The 21,497-nt window shown below is 43.2% G+C and overlaps 1 protein-coding gene and 1 pseudogene across 1 annotated transcript in view; both read right to left on the minus strand.

Moving 5' to 3' along the window:
- Positions 1–13,742: 13,742 nt before the first annotated feature.
- LOC135570046 (stonustoxin subunit beta-like) lies at positions 13,743–14,638 on the minus strand (annotated as a pseudogene).
- Positions 14,545–21,497, minus strand: part of LOC115116120 (NLR family CARD domain-containing protein 3-like) — a 41,203-nt gene continuing 34,250 nt past the window's right edge. The window contains 2 exon segments of the mRNA XM_065016106.1: positions 14,545–15,964; positions 16,146–16,319. Of these exon segments, the coding sequence (XP_064872178.1) occupies positions 15,907–15,964; positions 16,146–16,319 (232 nt within the window). The 3' untranslated portion in view covers positions 14,545–15,906.

The following is a 21,497-nucleotide window of genomic DNA, read 5'->3' on the forward strand; positions in this document are numbered from 1 at the left end:
GGACTGTGCTGTGGCCCTCTCCAACCAGCCATCTGGCCCATAGAGACTAAAGGATAATGCTGTGGCCCTCTCCAACCAGCCATCTGGCCCATAGAGACTAAAGGACTGTGATGTGGCCCTCTCCAACCAGCCATCTGGCCCATAGAGACTAAAGGACTATGCTGTGGCTCTCTCCAACCAGCCATCTGGACCATAGAGACTAAAGGACTGTGATGTGGCCCTCTCCAACCAGCCATCTGGCCCATAGAGACTAAAGGACTATGCTGTGGCTCTCTCCAACCAGCCATCTGGCCCATAGAGACTAAAGGACTGTGATGTGGCCCTCTCCAACCAGCCATCTGGCCCATAGAGACTAAAGGACTATGCTGTGGCACTCTCCAACCAGCCATCTGGCCCATAGAGACTAAAGGACTGTGCTGTGGCCCTCTCCAACCAGCCATCTGGCCCATAGAGACTAAAGGATAATGCTGTGTCCCTCTCCAACCAGCCATCTGGCCCATAGAGACTAAAGGACTGTGCTGTGGCCCTCTCCAACCAGCCATCTGGCCCATAGAGACTAAAGGACTATGCTGTGGCCCTCTCCAACCAGCCATCTGGCCCATAGAGACTAAAGGACTGTGCTGTGGCCCTCTCCAACCAGCCATCTGGCCCATAGAGACTAAAGGATAATGCTGTGGCTCTCTCCAACCAGCCATCTGGCCCATAGAGACTAAATGACTGTGCTGTGGCCCTCTCCAACCAGCCATCTGGCCCATAGAGACTAAAGGATAATGCTGTGGCCCTCTCCAACCAGCCATCTGGCCCATAGAGACTAAAGGACTGTGCTGTGGCCCTCTCCAACCAGCCATCTGGCCCATAGAGACTAAAGGATAATGCTGTGGCCCTCTCCAACCAGCCATCTGGCCCATAGAGACTAAAGGACTATACTGTGGCCCTCTCCAACCAGCCATCTGGCTCATAGAGACTAAAGGACTGTGCTGTGGCCCTCTCCAACCAGCCATCTGGCTCATAGAGACTAAAGGACTGTGCTATGGCCCTCTCCAACCAGCCATCTGGCTCATAGAGACTAAAGGACTGTGCTGTGGCCCTCTCCAACCAGCCATCTGGCCCATAGAGACTAAAGGATAATGCTGTGGCCCTCTCCAACCAGCCATCTGGCCCATAGAGACTAAAGGACTGTGCTGTGGCCCTCTCCAACCAGCCATCTGGCTCATAGAGACTAAAGGACTGTGCTATGGCCCTCTCCAACCAGCCATCTGGCTCATAGAGACTAAAGGACTGTGCTGTGGCCCTCTCCAACCAGCCATCTGGCCCATAGAGACTAAAGGATAATGCTGTGGCCCTCTCCACCCAGCCATCTGGCCCATAGAGACTAAAGGATAATGCTGTGGCCCTCTCCAACCAGCCATCTGGCCCATAGAGACTAAAGGACTGTGCTGTGGCTCTCTCCAACCTGCCATCTGGCCCATAGAGACTAAAGGATAATGCTGTGGCCCTCTCCAACCAGCCATCTGGCCCATAGAGACTAAAGGATAATGCTGTGGCCCTCTCCAACCAGCCATCTGGCCCATAGAGACTAAAGGACTGTGCTATGGCCCTCTCCAACCAGCCATCTGGCTCATAGAGACTAAAGGACTGTGCTGTGGCCCTCTCCAACCAGCCATCTGGCCCATAGAGACTAAAGGACTGTGCTGTGGCACTCTCCAACCAGCCATCTGGCCCATAGAGACTAAAGGACTGTGCTGTGGCCCTCTCCAACCAGCCATCTGGCCCATAGAGACTAAAGGACTGTGCTGTGGCACTCTCCAACCAGCCATCTGGCCCATAGAGACTAAAGGACTGTGCTGTGGCCCTCTCCAACCAGCCATCTGGCCCATAGAGACTAAAGGACTATGCTGTGGCCCTCTCCAACCAGCCATCTGGCCCATAGAGACTAAAGGACTGTGCTGTGGCCCTCTCCAACCAGCCATCTGGCCCATAGAGACTAAAGGACTGTGCTGTGGCCCTCTCCAACCAGCCACCTGGCCCATAGAGACTAAAGGACTGTGCTGTGGCCCTCTCCAACCAGCCATCTGGCCCATAGAGACTAAAGGATAATGCTGTGGCCCTCTCCAACCAGCCATCTGGCCCATAGAGACTAAAGGACTGTGATGTGGCCCTCTCCAACCAGCCATCTGGCCCATAGAGACTAAAGGACTATGCTGTGGCTCTCTCCAACCAGCCATCTGGACCATAGAGACTAAAGGACTGTGATGTGGCCCTCTCCAACCAGCCATCTGGCCCATAGAGACTAAAGGACTATGCTGTGGCTCTCTCCAACCAGCCATCTGGCCCATAGAGACTAAAGGACTGTGATGTGGCCCTCTCCAACCAGCCATCTGGCCCATAGAGACTAAAGGACTATGCTGTGGCACTCTCCAACCAGCCATCTGGCCCATAGAGACTAAAGGACTGTGCTGTGGCCCTCTCCAACCAGCCATCTGGCCCATAGAGACTAAAGGATAATGCTGTGTCCCTCTCCAACCAGCCATCTGGCCCATAGAGACTAAAGGACTGTGCTGTGGCCCTCTCCAACCAGCCATCTGGCCCATAGAGACTAAAGGACTATGCTGTGACCCTCTCCAACCAGCCATCTGGCCCATAGAGACTAAAGGACTGTGCTGTGGCCCTCTCCAACCAGCCATCTGGCCCATAGAGACTAAAGGATAATGCTGTGGCTCTCTCCAACCAGCCATCTGGCCCATAGAGACTAAAGGACTGTGCTGTGGCCCTCTCCAACCAGCCATCTGGCCCATAGAGACTAAAGGATAATGCTGTGGCCCTCTCCAACCAGCCATCTGGCCCATAGAGACTAAAGGACTGTGCTGTGGCCCTCTCCAACCAGCCATCTGGCCCATAGAGACTAAAGGATAATGCTGTGGCCCTCTCCAACCAGCCATCTGGCCCATAGAGACTAAAGGACTATACTGTGGCCCTCTCCAACCAGCCATCTGGCTCATAGAGACTAAAGGACTGTGCTGTGGCCCTCTCCAACCAGCCATCTGGCTCATAGAGACTAAAGGACTGTGCTATGGCCCTCTCCAACCAGCCATCTGGCTCATAGAGACTAAAGGACTGTGCTGTGGCCCTCTCCAACCAGCCATCTGGCCCATAGAGACTAAAGGATAATGCTGTGGCCCTCTCCAACCAGCCATCTGGCCCATAGAGACTAAAGGACTGTGCTGTGGCCCTCTCCAACCAGCCATCTGGCCCATAGAGACTAAAGGACTGTGCTGTGGCCCTCTCCAACCAGCCATCTGGCTCATAGAGACTAAAGGACTGTGCTATGGCCCTCTCCAACCAGCCATCTGGCTCATAGAGACTAAAGGACTGTGCTGTGGCCCTCTCCAACCAGCCATCTGGCCCATAGAGACTAAAGGATAATGCTGTGGCCCTCTCCACCCAGCCATCTGGCCCATAGAGACTAAAGGATAATGCTGTGGCCCTCTCCAACCAGCCATCTGGCCCATAGAGACTAAAGGACTGTGCTGTGGCTCTCTCCAACCAGCCATCTGGCCCATAGAGACTAAAGGATAATGCTGTGGCCCTCTCCAACCAGCCATCTGGCCCATAGAGACTAAAGGATAATGCTGTGGCCCTCTCCAACCAGCCATCTGGCCCATAGAGACTAAAGGACTGTGCTATGGCCCTCTCCAACCAGCCATCTGGCTCATAGAGACTAAAGGACTGTGCTGTGGCCCTCTCCAACCAGCCATCTGGCCCATAGAGACTAAAGGACTGTGCTGTGGCCCTCTCCAACCAGCCATCTGGCCCATAGAGACCATAGAAAGGATAATGCTGTGGCCCTCTCCAACCAGCCATCTGGCCCATAGAGACTAAAGGACTGTGCTGTGGCCCTCTCCAACCAGCCATCTGGCCCATAGAGACTAAAGGATAATGCTGTGGCCCTCTCCAACCAGCCATCTGTCCCATAGAGACTAAAGGATAATGCTGTGGCTCTCTCCAACCAGCCATCTGGCCCATAGAGACTAAAGGATAATGCTGTGGCCCTCTCCAACCAGCCATCTGGCCCATAGAGACTAAAGGACTGTGCTGTATTTAAGTGATGATGCCCATCTGGCCCATAGAGACTAAAGGACTGTGCTGTATTTAAGTGATGATGCCCGAAAAGCCGTTGTTTGGAAGATAGCTTTGCCTTGATGACAGCTTTGCACACGATTGGCAGTGTCGTATTTTGAAACATGTTTGAATAAACTAAGCAGCCAATGGGCAGAGGGTCGCATAATGTGTCTGATTCTCTGTAATAATGGTGTGGGAATAATGATGTGTTTTATTTAGTGAAGTGTCTTCTTGCATTTTCAACAGAACAACATTTTCAGTCACCTCCTTGTGTGAAGGACAAGTAGATCAACAGGTTCATGTGAAGCATGTTTTTTTCTCATGGAATGAAGACTTACATTGAACACCACACATTGGCTGCTACTGCAGACTGAATGATAGAACATCTATTTCCATGTTAAATGTTATTGGAGTCCTTTTTTACATTGTTTTTGATGGTAGGCCACTCTGGTAGGCCTACGTTGTGATCAAATAGCCTTCTTAGTCTCTGTTAAAACTGTAACTGAGGCAGGCACAGCCGCAGTGTTCACAGTAAACGCACTTTGGAAGTTGTATAGATCACTACACTGCAGTAGAACTATGATACAATTACATTTATCATACATTTATCAAATGTAGAATTATGATGAATGAATATTGATATATTCACAGGAGGTTGGTGGCACCTTAATTGGGGAGGACGGGCTGGTGGTAATGGCTGGAGCAGAATAGGTGGAAAGTCCTCCCCTCAGCAGCCTCCACTGATTGAATTTGACATGCTCACGTCCAGTTAGCGCCATTTTGTATGATTAAACTGTCAAGTCATTATATATTTCCCTTCCCGATAACTAGCGCTCTGTACACTCCTATGGATGAGGGTTTGAGCTGGAATGTGAAGCTAACTGAAGCTAGCTAACTTTAGAAAACCAGTATATCTAGCTTGCATCATAGTACACCTCTCAGGTTACGTTCAGGTTTCAGCATCAACAACCGAGTCATAGGCCACTACCTGGGTCGTATTCATTAGTTTACACGGCAGCCACAAGTTTTTCAACAAAGCAGAAACGATTTGCTCCAAACGCCGTACAAGGTGACCTAAACGGTTTAAGTTGCCAAACGTTTTGCTACAGTGAGCTCCAATGAATACACACAACCGGTTTTGAGGAAGTGTAAGTTGCTGTTAGTCTTTCCACAATATTTAATTGTCTCTCTTTCACACAAAATACCTTCCTGAGTGAAAATAGTTAACAGTAGATTGTAAAGAGAAAATGATTGTTTGTTGTTTGTTGTGTTTTAAGCCTGTTTTGAGAAGACAAGAAGATAGGCCTATGATACAGTAAGAGATCACCCTGGGGAACACAGATGGGCACGGAACCAGTCCCTCCCCCCATCTAATTTACATCAAATACATTTTAATGAGAGTAGGACTATTATAACACTCTGTCTACCAAAAATATAAACTATATGAATACACATAACAATATCATCAACTATATGAATACACATAACAATATCATCAACTATATGAATATAACAATATCATCAACTATATGAATACACATAACAATATCATCAACTATACAACAATATCATCAACTATATGAATACACATAACAATATCATCAACTATATGAATACACATAACAATATCATCAACTATATGAATACACATAACAATATCATCAACTATATGAATATACATAACATATCATCAACTATATGAATACACATAACATATCATCAACTATATGAATACACATAACAATATCATCAACTATATGAATATACATAACAATATCATCAACTATATGAATATACATAACATATCATCAACTATATGAATACACATAACAATTGTCTTACCTTTAATTTCTCTCAACAGAAGCAGAGTCTGGAATGATCATTCGGTCATCGAAAGATACTTTTGTTTGCTCAACTCATTTACATATCAGGTTCTGCCTGTTCTCTCTCTCTCTCTCTCTCTCTCTCTCTCTCTCTCTCTCTCTCGCTCTCTCTCTCTCTCTCACAAGCATGCACACACAGACAGGGAATGTATGTAAGAGACATGACCAGCATAAAGTACAAGAACAGATCTATGTCAATGTAGACCAGCATAAAGTACAAGAACAGATCTATGTCAATGTAGACCAGCATAAAGTACAAGAACAGATCTATGTCAATGTAGACCAGCATAAAGTACAAGAATGTTGATGTTGGTGGAATATACTGTCTCAGGCGCCGCTCCAGGATCTCCCATTAGTGTTCAATTGGGTTTCAATTGGGTTGGGACCTGGTTACTGAGACGACCATGGCATATTGTGAAACATCAGCAAGTTGAGCAGTCTTCGCCACTGAAGCTCCTGCCAAACATTTCTCACAGAAGCTCCTGGCAAGCACTTCCCGAGCAGGATCGCAGTTTCTCCTAATAGCAGCTCCTCTCTCCCCAGGGTTGAAGCTTCTCTCTTCCCAGGGGTAGAAACTCCTCTCTCCTCTCTCCCCAGGGGTAGCAGCTCCTCTCTCCCCAGGGTTGATGCTCCTCTCTCCCCACGGTTGAAGCTCCTCTCTCCCCAGTGGTAGCAAGTCCTCTCTCCCCAGGGGTAGAAACTCCTCTCTCCCCAGGGTTGAAGCTCCTCTCTCCCAAGGGTTGATGCTCCTCTCTCCCCAGGGTTGATGCTCCTCTCTCCCCAGGGGTAGAAACTCCTCTCTCCCCAGGGGTAGAAACTCCTCTCTCCCCAGTGGTAGAAACTCCTCTCTCCCCAGGGGTAGAAACTCCTCTCTCCCCAGGGGTAGAAACTCCTCTCTCCCCAGGGGTAGAAACTCCTCTCTCCCCAGGGGTAGGAACTGCTCTCTCCCCAGGGGTAGAAACTGCTCTCTCCCCAGGGGTAGTAACTCCTCTCTCTCCAGCGGTAGAAGTTCCTCTCTCTCAGAGGTAGCAGTAGTGGTAGTCGGTGGAGGTGGTTTTAGCTGCGACTGGAGTGAGGCCTGTTCATGGGCTTTTTGAGGATTTGAAGACATTGGGTGCTTAGTCCAATGCCATTATGGGGGTCTGGGGCGTTTCAACAGCTCAATGCATGAATTTGGTGCACTTTGAGATTGAGAGATTAGATTTTTCAGGTAGTTTGCACCTTCCCGTCTGCCATAGCAGACACTGTCAGTACTCACTTACAGTTGCTACTGTGTGTCTCTCTACTCTGGAACACTATCTACTCTGGAATCAAATCAAATTCAATCAAATCAAATTTATTTATATAGCCCTTCGTACATCAGCTGATATCTCAAAGTGCTGTACAGAAACCCAGCCTAAAACCCCAAACAGCAAGCAATGCAGGTGTAGAAGCACGGTGGCTAGGAAAAACTCCCTAGAAAGGCCAAAACCTAGGAAGAAACCTAGAGAGGAACCAGGCTATGTGGGGTGGCCAGTCCTCTTCTGGCTGTGCCGGGTGGAGATTATAACAGAACATGGCCAAGATGTTCAAATGTTCATAAATGACCAGCATGGTCGAATAATAATAAGGCAGAACAGTTGAAACTGGAGCAGCAGCACGGTCAGGTGGATTGGGGACAGCAAGGAGTCATCATGTCAGGTAGTCCTGGGGCATGGTCCTAGGGCTCTGGTCCTCCTCCGAGAGAAAGAAAGAGAGAATTAGAGAGAGCATATGTGGGGTGGCCAGTCCTCTTCTGGCTGTGCCGGGTGGAGATTATAACAGAACATGGCCAAGATGTTCAAATGTTCATAAATGACCAGCATGGTTGAATAATAATAAGGCAGAACAGTTGAAACTGGAGCGGCAGCACGGCCAGGTGGACTGGGGACAGCAAGGAGCCATCATGTCAGGTAGTCCTGGGGCATGGTCCTAGGGCTCAGGTCCTCCGAGAGTGAGAAGAAAGAGAGAAGGAGAGAATTAGAGAACGCACACTTAGATTCACACAGGACACCGAATAGAACAGGAGAAGTACTCCAGATATAACAAACTGACCCTAGCCCCCCGACACATAAACTACTGCAGCATAAATACTGGAGGCTGAGACAGGAGGGGTCAGGAGACACTGTGGCCCCATCCGAGGACACCCCCGGACAGGGCCAAACAGGAAGGATATAACCCCACCCACTTTGCCAAAGCACAGCCCCCACACCACTAGAGGGATATCTTCAACCACCAACTTACCATCCTGAGACAAGGCCGAGTATAGCCCACAAAGATCTCCGCCATGGCACAACCCAAGGGGGGGCGCCAACCCAGACAGGATGACCACATCAGTGAATCAACCCACTCAGGTGACGCACCCCTTCCAGGGACGACATGAGAGAGCCCCAGTAAGCCAGTGACTCAGCCCCTGTAATAGGGTTAGAGGCAGAGAATCCCAGTGGAAAGAGGGGAACCGGCCAGGCAGAGACAGCAAGGGCGGTTCGTTGCTCCAGAGCCTTTCCTGTTCACCTTCCCACTCCTGTGCCAGACTACACTAAATCATATGACCCACTGAAGAGATGAGTCTTCAGTAAAGACTTAAAGGTTGAGACCGAGTTTCTCTGACATGGGTAGGCAGACCGTTCCATAAAAATGGAGCTCTATAGGAGAAAGCCCTGCATCCAGCTGTTTGCTTAGAGAATTAGGAGGCCTGCGTCTTGTGACTTGTACGTGTAGGTATGTACGGCAGGACCAAATCAGAGAGATAGGTAGGAGCAAGCCCATGTAATGCTTTGTAGGTTAGCAGTAAAACCTTGAAATCAGCCCTTGCTTTGACAGGAAGCAAGTGTAGGGAGGCTAGCACTGGAGTAATATGATCACATTTTTTGGTTCTAGTCAGGATTCTAGCAGCCGTATTTAGCACTAACTGAAGTTTATTTAGTGCTTTATCCGGGGTAGCCGGAAAATAGAGCATTGCAGTAGTCTAACCTAGAAGTGACAAAAGCATGGATTAATTTTTCTGCATCATTTTTGGACAGAAAGTTTCTGATTTTTGCAATGTTACGTAGATGGAAAAAAGCTGTCCTTGAAATGGTCTTCATATGTTCTTCAAAAGAGAGATCAGGGTCCAGAGTAACGCCGAGGTCCTTCACAGTTTTATTTGAGACGACTGTACAACCATTAAGATTAATTGTCAGATTCAACAGAAGATCTCTTTGTTTCTTGGGACCTAGAACAAGCATCTCTGTTTTGTCTGAGTTTAAAAGTAGAAAGTTTGCAGCCATCCACTTCCTTATGTCTGAAACACATGCTTCTAGCGAGGGCAATTTTGGGGCTTCACCATGTTTCATTGAAATGTACAGCTGTGTGTCATCCGCATAGCAGTGAAAGTTAACATTATGTTTTCGAATGACATCCCCAAGAGGTAAAATATATAGTGAAAACAATAGTGGTCCTAAAACGGAACCTTGAGGAACACCGAAATTTACAGTTGATTTGTCAGAGGACAAACCATTCACAGAGACAAACTGATATCTTTCCGACGGATAAGATCTAAACCAGGCCAGAACTTGTCTACACTGGAACACTCTCTACTCTGGAACACATTACTCTGGAACACTATCTACTCTGGAACACTCTCTACTCTGGAACACTCTCTACTCTGGAACACTCTCTACTCTGCAACACTCTCTACTCTGGAACACTCTCTACTCTGGAACACTCTCTATTCTGGAACACTCTCTACTCTGGAACACTCTCTACTCTGGAACACTATCTACCTTGGAACACTCTCTACTCTGCAACACTCTCTACTCTGGAACACTCTCTACTCTGGAACACTATCTACTCTGGAACAATCTCTACTCTGAAACAATCTCTACTCTGAAACACTTTCTACTCTGGAACACTTTCTACTCTGGAACACTCTCTACTCTGAAACACTCTCTACTCTGAAACACTCTCAACTCTGGAACACTCTACTCTGGAACACTCTACTCTGGAACACTCTCTCTACTCTCTCTACTCTGGAACACTCTACTCTGGAACACTCTACTCTGGAACACTCTCTACTCTGCAACACTCTCTACTCTGGAACACTCTCTACTCTGGAACTCTCTACTCTGGAACTCTTTCTACTCTGGAACACATACATCTACAGTGTTTTTCCAAAAACCACTCAACAACTTCAAACATACACTCTGACCTGTCCAATGAGCCAAACTGATTCAAAATCCCACAGTACACAAAGTCTCTCTCTCTCTCTCACACACACAAATACACAACAAACAAAAATCACATGAAACACTTATTATCAAAACAGTATTGTGCTTTTAAAACTCATTGTGACTGATACATTTGAAGAAAGATGTTCAACAGGTTGAAACTGAATGAAAACATGGTCAGTGTGGATATTGAATATTAGAACTACACATAGACTATATCTGAGCCCAAGCCTGAAAAAAACTCTGAATAAAATAATGATTGTGCCATTATACAATACAAAGCTTACCGCATATTAGGCACAGCAGAAAAACTATAAAAACAGAAAACAGATGTCTTCGGTACATAATTGGTCGAGCCTAGACTCCAAAATTAAACACATTCTGGTGATGGCCTTTGAGTGATGACTGTATTATTATACATACTGGATGGACTGGTTACCTTATAATACACTCCAGACTGTCTATCCATGAGTCTGGGATGGAACATATAGGCCATGATGTTGGATGGACTACTTACTCCATACTATAAATTCTCCTGCTTAATGGATTGATCTCTCTGTGGCTTTATATGGTTCGTGTTCAAAGTCTAATCCAAAAATCTTTAATCATGTGACCCAGATGTTTTGAGTTCATCCATGAGTTCAGCCTGGTCCCAGCTCATTTGTGTTTGTCTGCATTGACCACAGACTTTAAATATGCACAAGTACAATGCATAATGTAGTGAATATTATAATGACAGAATAGTGGATATTATAATGACAGAATAGTGGATATTATAATGACAGAATAGTGGATATTATAATGTAGTGGATATTATAATGTCAGAATAGTGGATATTATAATGTGGTGGATATTATAATGACAGAATAGTGGATATTATAATGACAGAATAGTGGATATTATAATGACAGAATAGTGGATATTATAATGACAGAATAGTGGATATTATAATGACAGAATTGTGGATATAATAATGTAGTGGATATTATAATGACAGAATAGTGGATATTATAATGACAGAATAGTGGATATTATAATGACAGAATAATGCATATTATAATGACAGAATAGTGGATAGTATAATGACAGAATAGTGGATATTATAATGACAGAATAGTGGATATTATAATTTTTAGTTTAGTTTAGTTTATTTTATTTTTACAGGGACAGTACACATTAATCAATGTTTCAGTAAAAGTGTTTTAGCCATATTTTCAACCGCAGTCCCTGGGCAGGTTATTAAAAACAATTACAATATAGACAATAGCACCATAGAACAAGCAAGACATAGCAACATAGGACAAGCAAGACATAGCATACAGACAGAGCAACACAGAACAGAAAGCAGCAAGACAAAATTCATAAAAGCAACAAAGTGTTTCCACACCTCACAAGCTACAGACAACAGACAACATGGAAAGCGGCAACACACAGCTAGGGACCATGTTCACAAATCTGATTGACCTTTAGCCATGTCTTCAAGCATTTTGTGAAAGTGTGATATGTGGTGCAGTTATGTGTGTCTGATGGCAGTGTATTCCAGACATGGGAAGCTCTCACAGAGAATGCAGATTTACTAAAGGTGCTTTTCCTTAGGGGAACTATACAGTCACTTCTCATGGCAGACCTTGTGGATCTGCTGCCATATGTCTGGGTTTTCTGTTTAACAAAAATATTGAGTGGAGGGGGAGCCAGGCCATTAAGGATCTTGAATACAAGACATATCGGTGTATTGCACAAGATTTTCCCAACTCAAGAGCTCATGTTTTCTAAGGATGTGACAATGATGATGGCTATTGGGCTTCCTATCAGCACTTTGAGAGCCTGTTTGTAGACAGACTGAATAGGTTTTAATGTTGTACAGCAAGCTTGGGCCCAACTAGTCAAGCAGTATGTTAAGTGGGGGAGTATCATAGATTTGAAGTACAGTTTTGCTACCTCTGTAGTCAAACAATTTCGTATAAATCGGAAATTAGCTAGATTGAATTTAGTTATTTGAATTACCTTTTTCACATGCTTTTTAAAAGAGAGGTTGGAATCAAGTATGATGCCAAGGTGGATATTAAAATCGGATACCACCTGGAGCTTCTCCCCTGATACATAATCTGGAGCATCTGTTGCCCTCTTTGTGAAGAACATGCAAACAGTTTTTTTCACATTGAGATGCAAACAGAAGTCACTGAGCCATTATAATGACAGAATAGTGGATATTATAATGACAGAATAGTGGATATTATAATGACAGAATAGTGGATTTTATAATGACAGAATAGTGCATATTATAATGACAGAATAGTGGATATTATAATGACAGAATAGTGGATATTATAATGTAGTGGATATTATAATGACAGAAAAGTGGATATTATAATGACAGAATAGTGCATATTATAATGACAGAATAGTGCATATTATAATGTGAATACTGAATACACAGTATCACTTCCTGAAGCTGCTTGCTGCAACGTAACAAGGGTGTGTATTTACACAGGAGACGTCATTGTAGACAACCAGTAACCTAGCAGGCTTAAAAGGAATCCCTATACAAAAGAGCAAATCACATCACAGGATCTCTTTCCATTTCCCCTGAATGTTTCTGACCTCACAGAGGGTGTTGTGCCAGAGATGACAGAGAAAGGAGATTCACTAAAAACACACCACTTCAATACAGCTACGACCTCATTGAAGTTGACATTTTACACGGTTAAGGTCTGTGTGTGTGATCATAACAGCATCCTCTTCAACTGAATGAGTCCCATTTCTATGTACTGAACACAACCCATATTACTCTACTCCATTTACTGTACTGTCACATTCTGATCAGTATTAAAACATTTACACCTCTCTTCTTCCATCTATTACTGTACTGTCACATTCTGATCAGTATTAAAACATTTACACCTCTCTTCTTCCATCTATTACTGTACTGTCACATTCTGATCAGTATTAAAACATTTACACCTCTCTTCTTTCATCTATTACTGTACTGTCATATTCTGATCAGTATTAAAACATTTACACCTCTCTTCTTCCATCTATTACTGTACTGTCATATTCTGATCAATATTAAAACATTTACACCTCTCTTCTTCCATCTATTACTGTACTGTCATATTCTGATCAGTATTAAAACATTTACACCTCTCTTCTTCCATCTATTACTGTACTGTCACATTCTGATCAGTATTAAAACATTTACACCTCTCTTCTTCCATCTATTACTGTACTGTCATATTCTGATCAGTATTAAAACATTTACACCTTTCTTCTTCCATCTATTACTGTACTGTCACATTCTGATCAGTATTAAAACATTTACACCTCTCTTCTTCCATCTATTACTGTACTGTCATATTCTGATCAGTATTAAAACATTTCCACCTTTCTTCTTCCATCTATTACTGTACTGTCATATTCTGATCAGTATTAAAACATTTACACCTCTCTTCTTCCATCTATTACTGTACTGTCATATTCTGATCAATATTAAAACATTTAAACCTCTCTTCTTCCATCTGGTTGATTAACTTTATTAGTCACATCTGTCACATGTACATTTCATTCAGTGGAATTGAGTTGATACAGAAACAAGATTGTTGTGTCAAGAATTTGACAAATAAACATTCAACAGACAACAATATGTACAAGCACCAAGAAGCCCAATAAGATCAATGATTTCTAAATGAAAACAGTTTTTACAACACAGTGTGGTGATTCATTCTATTAATGACTGACTCTAGTTGACAATGTCTGTCAACGTCAATGGTGTTTATTCATGAATATTTACAATCACATGTTTACACACTAGAGAGCTATTCTACATTGTTGCTCCAGTGTGTCTTACTGAACATGACCAGGATTAGAGTGAAACATCATGTTGTGTTTGACACAGGGACCACCTGACACAGGGACACTGAGGAGTCTCCATACCAAACTCTAAACCCTGGATAGAGGGTCTCAGTGAATGTGGTGTGGAATGTGTACAGGTGGGTCAGTGTGTCAGAGGAGACTCTGTAGAAGGACAGAGTGCCAGCTGGCCAGTCCAGATACACTCCTACTCTGTGGGAGCTGGGGGGGGACGTCTATGATAGTGAGATTGTGATTATGCCAGGCTCTATAACTGTTGTCATAGCAGAACAGACTCCAGGACCTGTCATTGTATCCAAGCCCACAGTCATTACCCAATCCTCTCCTTCTGATTCCATTATATGTCACTCCTATATCAGCACCTCTCCCACTCATCTCTACCTCCCAGTAACAGCGCCCAGTCAGACCCTCTCTACACAGCACCTGTGGCCAGACCTCAAATCTCTCTGAGTGATTAGGGTACGGCTGTTCCTCTGTCCTACATGTCACCTTTCTGTTCTCCTCAGACAGAGAGAGGAGTCTGTTTGCTGTGTTTGGGTACAATATTAGAAATCATCATCATTCACATTAGAATGTTAACTTACTTTTCACTAATTAATTTAATATAGATGTTTCTAGGTATCAAAAGGAGAAGTTAAGGTAACGTGAGACTTGTTGAATGATCATATATTATACTGTATGGTAATATAAAAAACTCTCATTCCCATTAATGTAACACACACAGAGACACACACACACACACACACACACCTGTATGCATGCATGAACACACACACACATTTCTAATGTAACATGAACACGCCACACACTGTCACATTGTGTGAAGGATTGGGAGACAGGCGCAGGGATGCGTAATAAGGGTTTATATTGACCCAAATTATAGCGTGCCATGTAAAGGCACGGGGACGAAGACCAAACAAACACATGTACAAAACACAGGGTTGAACCAAAACAAACACATATACAAAACACAAGGTTGAACCCAAACAAACACATATACAAAACACAGGGTTGAACCCAAACAAACACATATACAAAACACAGGGTTGAACCCAAACAAACACATATACAAAACACAGGGTTGAACCCAAACAAACACATATACAAAACACAGGGTTGAACCCAAACAAACACATATACAAAACACAGGGTTGAACCCAAACAAACACATATACAAAACACAGGGTTGAACCCAAACAAACACATATACAAAACACAGGGTTGAACCCAAACAAACACATATACAAAACACAGGGTTGAACCCAAACAAACACATATACAAAACACAGGTTTGAACCCAAACAAACACGTATACAAAACACAGGGTTGAACCCAAACAAAAGAGCGAAGAGTACTTCAAATAAATACAGAGGACTAGACCCGTAAACAAGAGCTCACAATGATACACCACGGGATGAGACCCGTAATCATATATGCACATCAAAGCGGCACGAAAGTCAAAACAACACAAGCACAGGTACTCACAGGCACAACAGACATTGCAACAATAAATGGTGAACCAAAGGGCACATTTATACAGACATAAATCAGTGAGGAAATGGAGACCAGGTAATGACACAGTTCACTTCCTAGAGGCCGGTGACGTAGACCTCCCAAACTGGTGCATGGAAAGAGCAACAATACCGGAGGGGTCAGTGATACCCACATACACAGACACACACATTGTCAAAACAGCTCTTTCTAAATGTTGGTGTCCCTGACTTCTGATTCTGTAGAACTACAGCTGATATTTAATATGACCAAGTAAGTAATGACTTAAGACTTATTCTTAGTCATATTCTTCACAGCAGTCAACACTCACATTTTCTAAGCCCAGGATTCATTGTGTACTCTCCACCATGTTCCATACTGTAGCGGTAAGTAGAGGAACAGACAGTTAATGAATGATACACGTGAACTCACAAACTCAAACACACACACACACAGTCAGCATATAACTTTGTCCAAGGGTTGGTAAGAATGTTTGTCTCAACTAGCTTGATAACTCAAACATGTCTGATATGATCATTGACATAAACCCTCTACATACTTGAGTTTCTCCAGTCTGCAGTTTGGATCCTCCAGTCTAGCAGAGAGCAGTCTGACTCCTGAGTCTCCTGGGTGATTGTAGCTCAGGTCCAGCTCTCTCAGGTGTGAGGGGTTTGACCTCAGAGCTGAGACCAGAGAAGCACAGCCTTCCTCTGTGACTTGACAGCGTGACAGCCTGCAAAGAGTCAAATAATTGTATTTATATTTCCCCCTTTTTCAATCTTGGCTTTTCGCTGCAGGTCCCTAACGGGCTCGGGAGAGGTAAAGGTGGACTCATACATCCTCCGATATATAACCGGCCGAACCGTACTCCTTAACACCCGCCAGCTAAGCCAGAAGACAGCCACGCCAATGTGTCAGAGGAAACACCGTTCTAATGGCATCCGGGGTCAGCCTACAAGCACCTGGCCCGCCACAAGAGTCGGTAGAGTGCGATGAGCCAAGTAAAGGCCCACCAGCTAAACCCTCCCCTCCCCTGTGTTGTTCTATGGAACTCCCGCACTTGCTACCTAACGTTAATTTGTCCTATTCAGCTAGCTTGCTGTTGCTAGCTAATTTGTCCTGGGATATAAACATTGAGTTGTTATTTTACCTGAAATGCACAAGGACCTCTACTCCGACAATTAATCCACACATGAAACGGTCAACCGAATCGATTCTAGTCATCTCTCCTCCTTCCAGGCTTATTCATCTTTGAACTTATATGGTGATCGCATCTAAACTTTCATTGTATTACCACGACAACCGGCGACAAAGTTCGTCTTTCAATCACCCACGTGGGTATAACCAATGAAGAGATGGCATGTGGGTACCTGCTTCTAAAAACCAATGAGGAGATGGCACGTGGGTACCTGCTTCTATAAACCAATGATGAGATGGCACGTGGGTACCTGCTTCTATAAACCAATGAGGAGATGGCACGTGGGTACCTGCTTCTATAAACCAATGAGGAGATGACTTTCAGCACGACCTGCGTCAGAAATAGGAATGACTTCTATTTTAGCCCTTGGCATCGCAGACGCTCGTTGGCGTGCGCGAGCAGTGTGGGGGCAATAATTGAATAACATGGATTTCTACATTTATTTTGCGATGCCCGTGCACGCGACGTGTCTGGTCTGGTCAGCATGTTAGACCGTTTCGCCACTCGGAAGCTGTAAAATCATTTTAAAACCACACTGCTATACTTTGGTGGTGATGTATTACTTATGTGGCAATGTATTATTTCAACATATTCAGACATATCAGTGTCCTGAAACATGTTTTATCTATTCATAAATGATTGTATCATCGTTAGAAATGACAAAAGTATTGCTTGTAGATATAGAAATGTATAGCACAAATATTTGAGTAGACTGGCTAGACCAATTTAAAAAGCAGTATAAGTCAAAAGACAGACAGTGAGACAGACAGTGAGGAATCAGATTTAGATCGTATTGAGTATACAGTCCACATGTTACGGGTGTGTACGGGAGGCGAAGTCAGGAGAGTAGAGTGTAGTAACAGGCACACTTTATTTCCATTCCAAAAGGAAAGCACATAAGTACAGTAAACGTGCCCAAAACACGGAACATGAACAAAAGTCTGGCGCGAGGAAAATACCCACATAACATAAAACAACATCACACAAAGACATAGAGGGGAACAGAGGACTAAATACATTCAGTGTGATTAGGGAATGACAACCAGGTGTGTATGGAACAAGACAAAACAAATGGATATATGAAAAATGGAGCAGCGATGTCACGACGGCTAGAAAGCCGGTGACATCAATCGCCGAACGCCGCCCGAACAAGGAGAGGAGCCGACTTTGGAGGAAGTGACACCACATCCATTTGACAGTGAAGATAACATTTAAAATTTGGCTCGATACTCCAGGATTTTCAATTTGAGATCAAATGTTTCATATCAGGTGACAGTATATAATGTCACGTTCTATTTTAGGGTATTTTCATACATATCTGTTTCTCGTTTAGATATGAAAGCACTTTTTGGTTGTGTTTTGAGTTACATTTTGCCCAATAGTAACTGAATGGTCAATGAAGACTGGAGTAATTTTCTTTCTAAGTTAATAAATAACATGTTTCTAAACTAAATTAATCCTGAAAAATCATGAATGAATCTTGAATAACAATGAGTGAGAAAGTTACAGAGGCTACAAGAAAAACATGCTCCCCTCTCACCATTACCAATAACAGAGGCTACAACAAAACATGCTCACCTCTCACCATTACCAATAACAGAGGCTACAAAAAAACATGCTCCCCTCTCACCATTACACTCAAATAAAAGGTAAGAAAAACATGCTCCCCTCTCACCATTACACTCAAATAAAAGGTAAGAAAAACATGCTCACCTCTCACCATTACACTCAAATAAAAGGTAAGAAAAACATGCTCCCCTCTCACCATTACACTCAAATAAAAGGTAAGAAAAACATGCTCACCTCTCACCATTACACTCAAATAAAAGGGAAGAAAAACATGCTCACCTCTCACCATTACACTCAAATAAAAGGTAAGAAAAACATGCTCACCTCTCACCATTACACTCAAATAAAAGGTAAGAAAAACATGCTCCCCTCTCACCATTACACTCAAATAAAAGGTAAGAAAAACATGCTCACCTCTCACCATTACACTCAAATAAAAGGTAAGAAAAACATGCTCACCTCTCACCATTACACTCAAATAAAAGGTAAGAAAAACATGCTCACCTCTCACCATTACACTCAAATAAAAGGTAAGAAAAACATGCTCCCCTCTCACCATTACACTCAAATAAAAGGGAAGAAAAACATGCTCACCTCTCACCATTACACTCAAATAAAAGGTAAGAAAAACATGCTCACCTCTCACCATTACACTCAAATAAAAGGGAAGAAAAACATGCTCCCCTCTCACCATTACACTCAAATAAAAGGGAAGAAAAACATGCTCACCTCTCACCATTACACTCAAATAAAAGGTAAGAAAAACATGCTCCCCTCTCACCATTACACTCAAATAAAAGGTAAGAAAAACATGCTCCCCTCTCACCATTACACTCAAATAAAAGGTAAGAAAAACATGCTCACCTCTCACCATTACACTCAAATAAAAGGTAAGAAAAACATGCTCACCTCTCACCATTACACTCAAATAAAAGGGAAGAAAAACATGCTCACCTCTCACCATTACACTCAAATAAAAGGTAAGAAAAACATGCTCACCTCTCACCATTACACTCAAATAAAAGGTAAGAAAAACATGCTCACCTCTCACCATTACACTCAAATAAAAGGGAAGAAAAACATGCTCCCCTCTCACCATTACACTCAAATAAAAGGTAAGAAAAACATGCTCACCTCTCACCATTACACTCAAATAAAAGGGAAGAAAAACATGCTCACCTCTCACCATTACACTCAAATAAAAGGTAAGAAAAACATGCTCCCCTCTCACCATTACACTCAAATAAAAGGTAAGAAAAACATGCTCCCCTCTCACCATTACACTCAAATAAAAGGGAAGAAAAACATGCTCCCCTCTCACCATTACACTCAAATAAAAGGTAAGAAAAACATGCTCACCTCTCACCATTACACTCAAATAAAAGGTAAGAAAAACATGCTCCCCTCTCACCATTACACTCAAATAAAAGGTAAGAAAAACATGCTCCCCTCTCACCATTTACACTCAAATAAAAGGTAAGAAAAACATGCTCCCCTCTCACCATTACACTCAAATAAAAGGTAAGAAAAACATGCTCCCCTCTCACCATTACACTCAAATAAAAGGTAAGAAAAACATGCTCCCCTCTCACCATTACACTCAAATAAAAGGTAAGAAAAACATGCTCACCTCTCACCATTACACTCAAATAAAAGGGAAGAAAAACATGCTCACCTCTCACCATTACACTCAAATAAAAGGTAAGAAAAACATGCTCCCCTCTCACCATTACACTCAAATAAAAGGTAAGAAAAACATGCTCCCCTCTCACCATTACACTCAAATAAAAGGGAAGAAAAACATGCTCCCCTCTCACCATTACACTCAAATAAAAGGTAAGAAAAACATGCTCACCTCTCACCATTACACTCAAATAAAAGGTAAGAAAAACATGCTCCCCTCTCACCATTACACTCAAATAAAAGGTAAGAAAAACATGCTCCCCTCTCACCATTACACTCAAATAAAAGGTAAGAAAAACATGCTCCCCTCTCACCATTACACTCAAATAAAAGGTAAGAAAAACATGCTCCCCTCTCACCATTACACTCAAATAAAAGGTAAGAAAAACATGCTCCCTCTCACCATTACACTCAAATAAAAGGTAAGAAAAACATGCTCCCCTCTCACCATTACACTCAAATAAAAGGTAAGAAAAACATGCTCCCCTCTCACCATTACACTCAAATAAAAGGTAAGAAAAACATGCTCCCCTCTCACCATTACACTCAAATAAAAGGTAAGAAAAACAAATCAAATCAAATCAAATCAAATTTTATTTGTCACATACACATGGTTAGCAGATGTTAATGCGAGTGTAGCGAAATGCTTGTGCTTCTAGTTCCGACAATGCAGTGATAACCAACAAGTAATCTAACTAACAATTCTAAAACTACTGTCTTATACACAGTGTAAGAAGATAAAGAATATGTACATAAGGATATATGAGTGAGTGATGGTACAGAGCAGCAAACAGTAGATGGTATCGAGTACAGTATATACATATGAGATGAGTATGTAGACAAAGTAAACAAAGTGGCATAGTTAAAGTGGCTAGTGATACATGTATTACATAAGGATGCAGTCGATGATGTAGAGTACAGTATATACGTATGCATATGAGATGAATAATGTAGGGTAAGTAACATTATATAAGGTAGCATTGTTTAAAGTGGCTAGTGATATATTTACATCATTTCCCATCAATTCCCATTATTAAAGTGGCTGGAGTTGGGTCAGTGTCAATGACAGTGTGTTGGCAGCAGCCACTCAATGGTGGCTGTTTAACAGTCTGATAGCCTTGAGATAGAAGCTGTTTTTCAGTCTCTCAGTCCCAGCTTTGATGCACCTGTACTGACCTCGCCTTCTGGATGATAGCGGGGTGAACAGGCAGTGGTTCGGGTGGTTGATGTCCTTGATGATCTTTATGGCCTTCCTGTAACATCGGGTGGTGTAGGTGTCCTGGAGGGCAGGTAGTTTGCCCCGGTGATGCGTTGTGCAGACCTCACTACCCTCTGGAGAGCCTTACGGTTGAGGGCGGAGCAGTTGCCGTACCAGGCGGTGATACAGCCCGCCAGGATGCTCTCGATTGTGCATCTGTAGAAGTTTGTGAGTGCTTTTGGTGACAAGCCGAATTTCTTCAG

This window comes from Oncorhynchus nerka, unplaced genomic scaffold, assembly GCF_034236695.1.
Source record: "Oncorhynchus nerka isolate Pitt River unplaced genomic scaffold, Oner_Uvic_2.0 unplaced_scaffold_1143, whole genome shotgun sequence".
NCBI lineage: Eukaryota > Metazoa > Chordata > Actinopteri > Salmoniformes > Salmonidae > Oncorhynchus > Oncorhynchus nerka.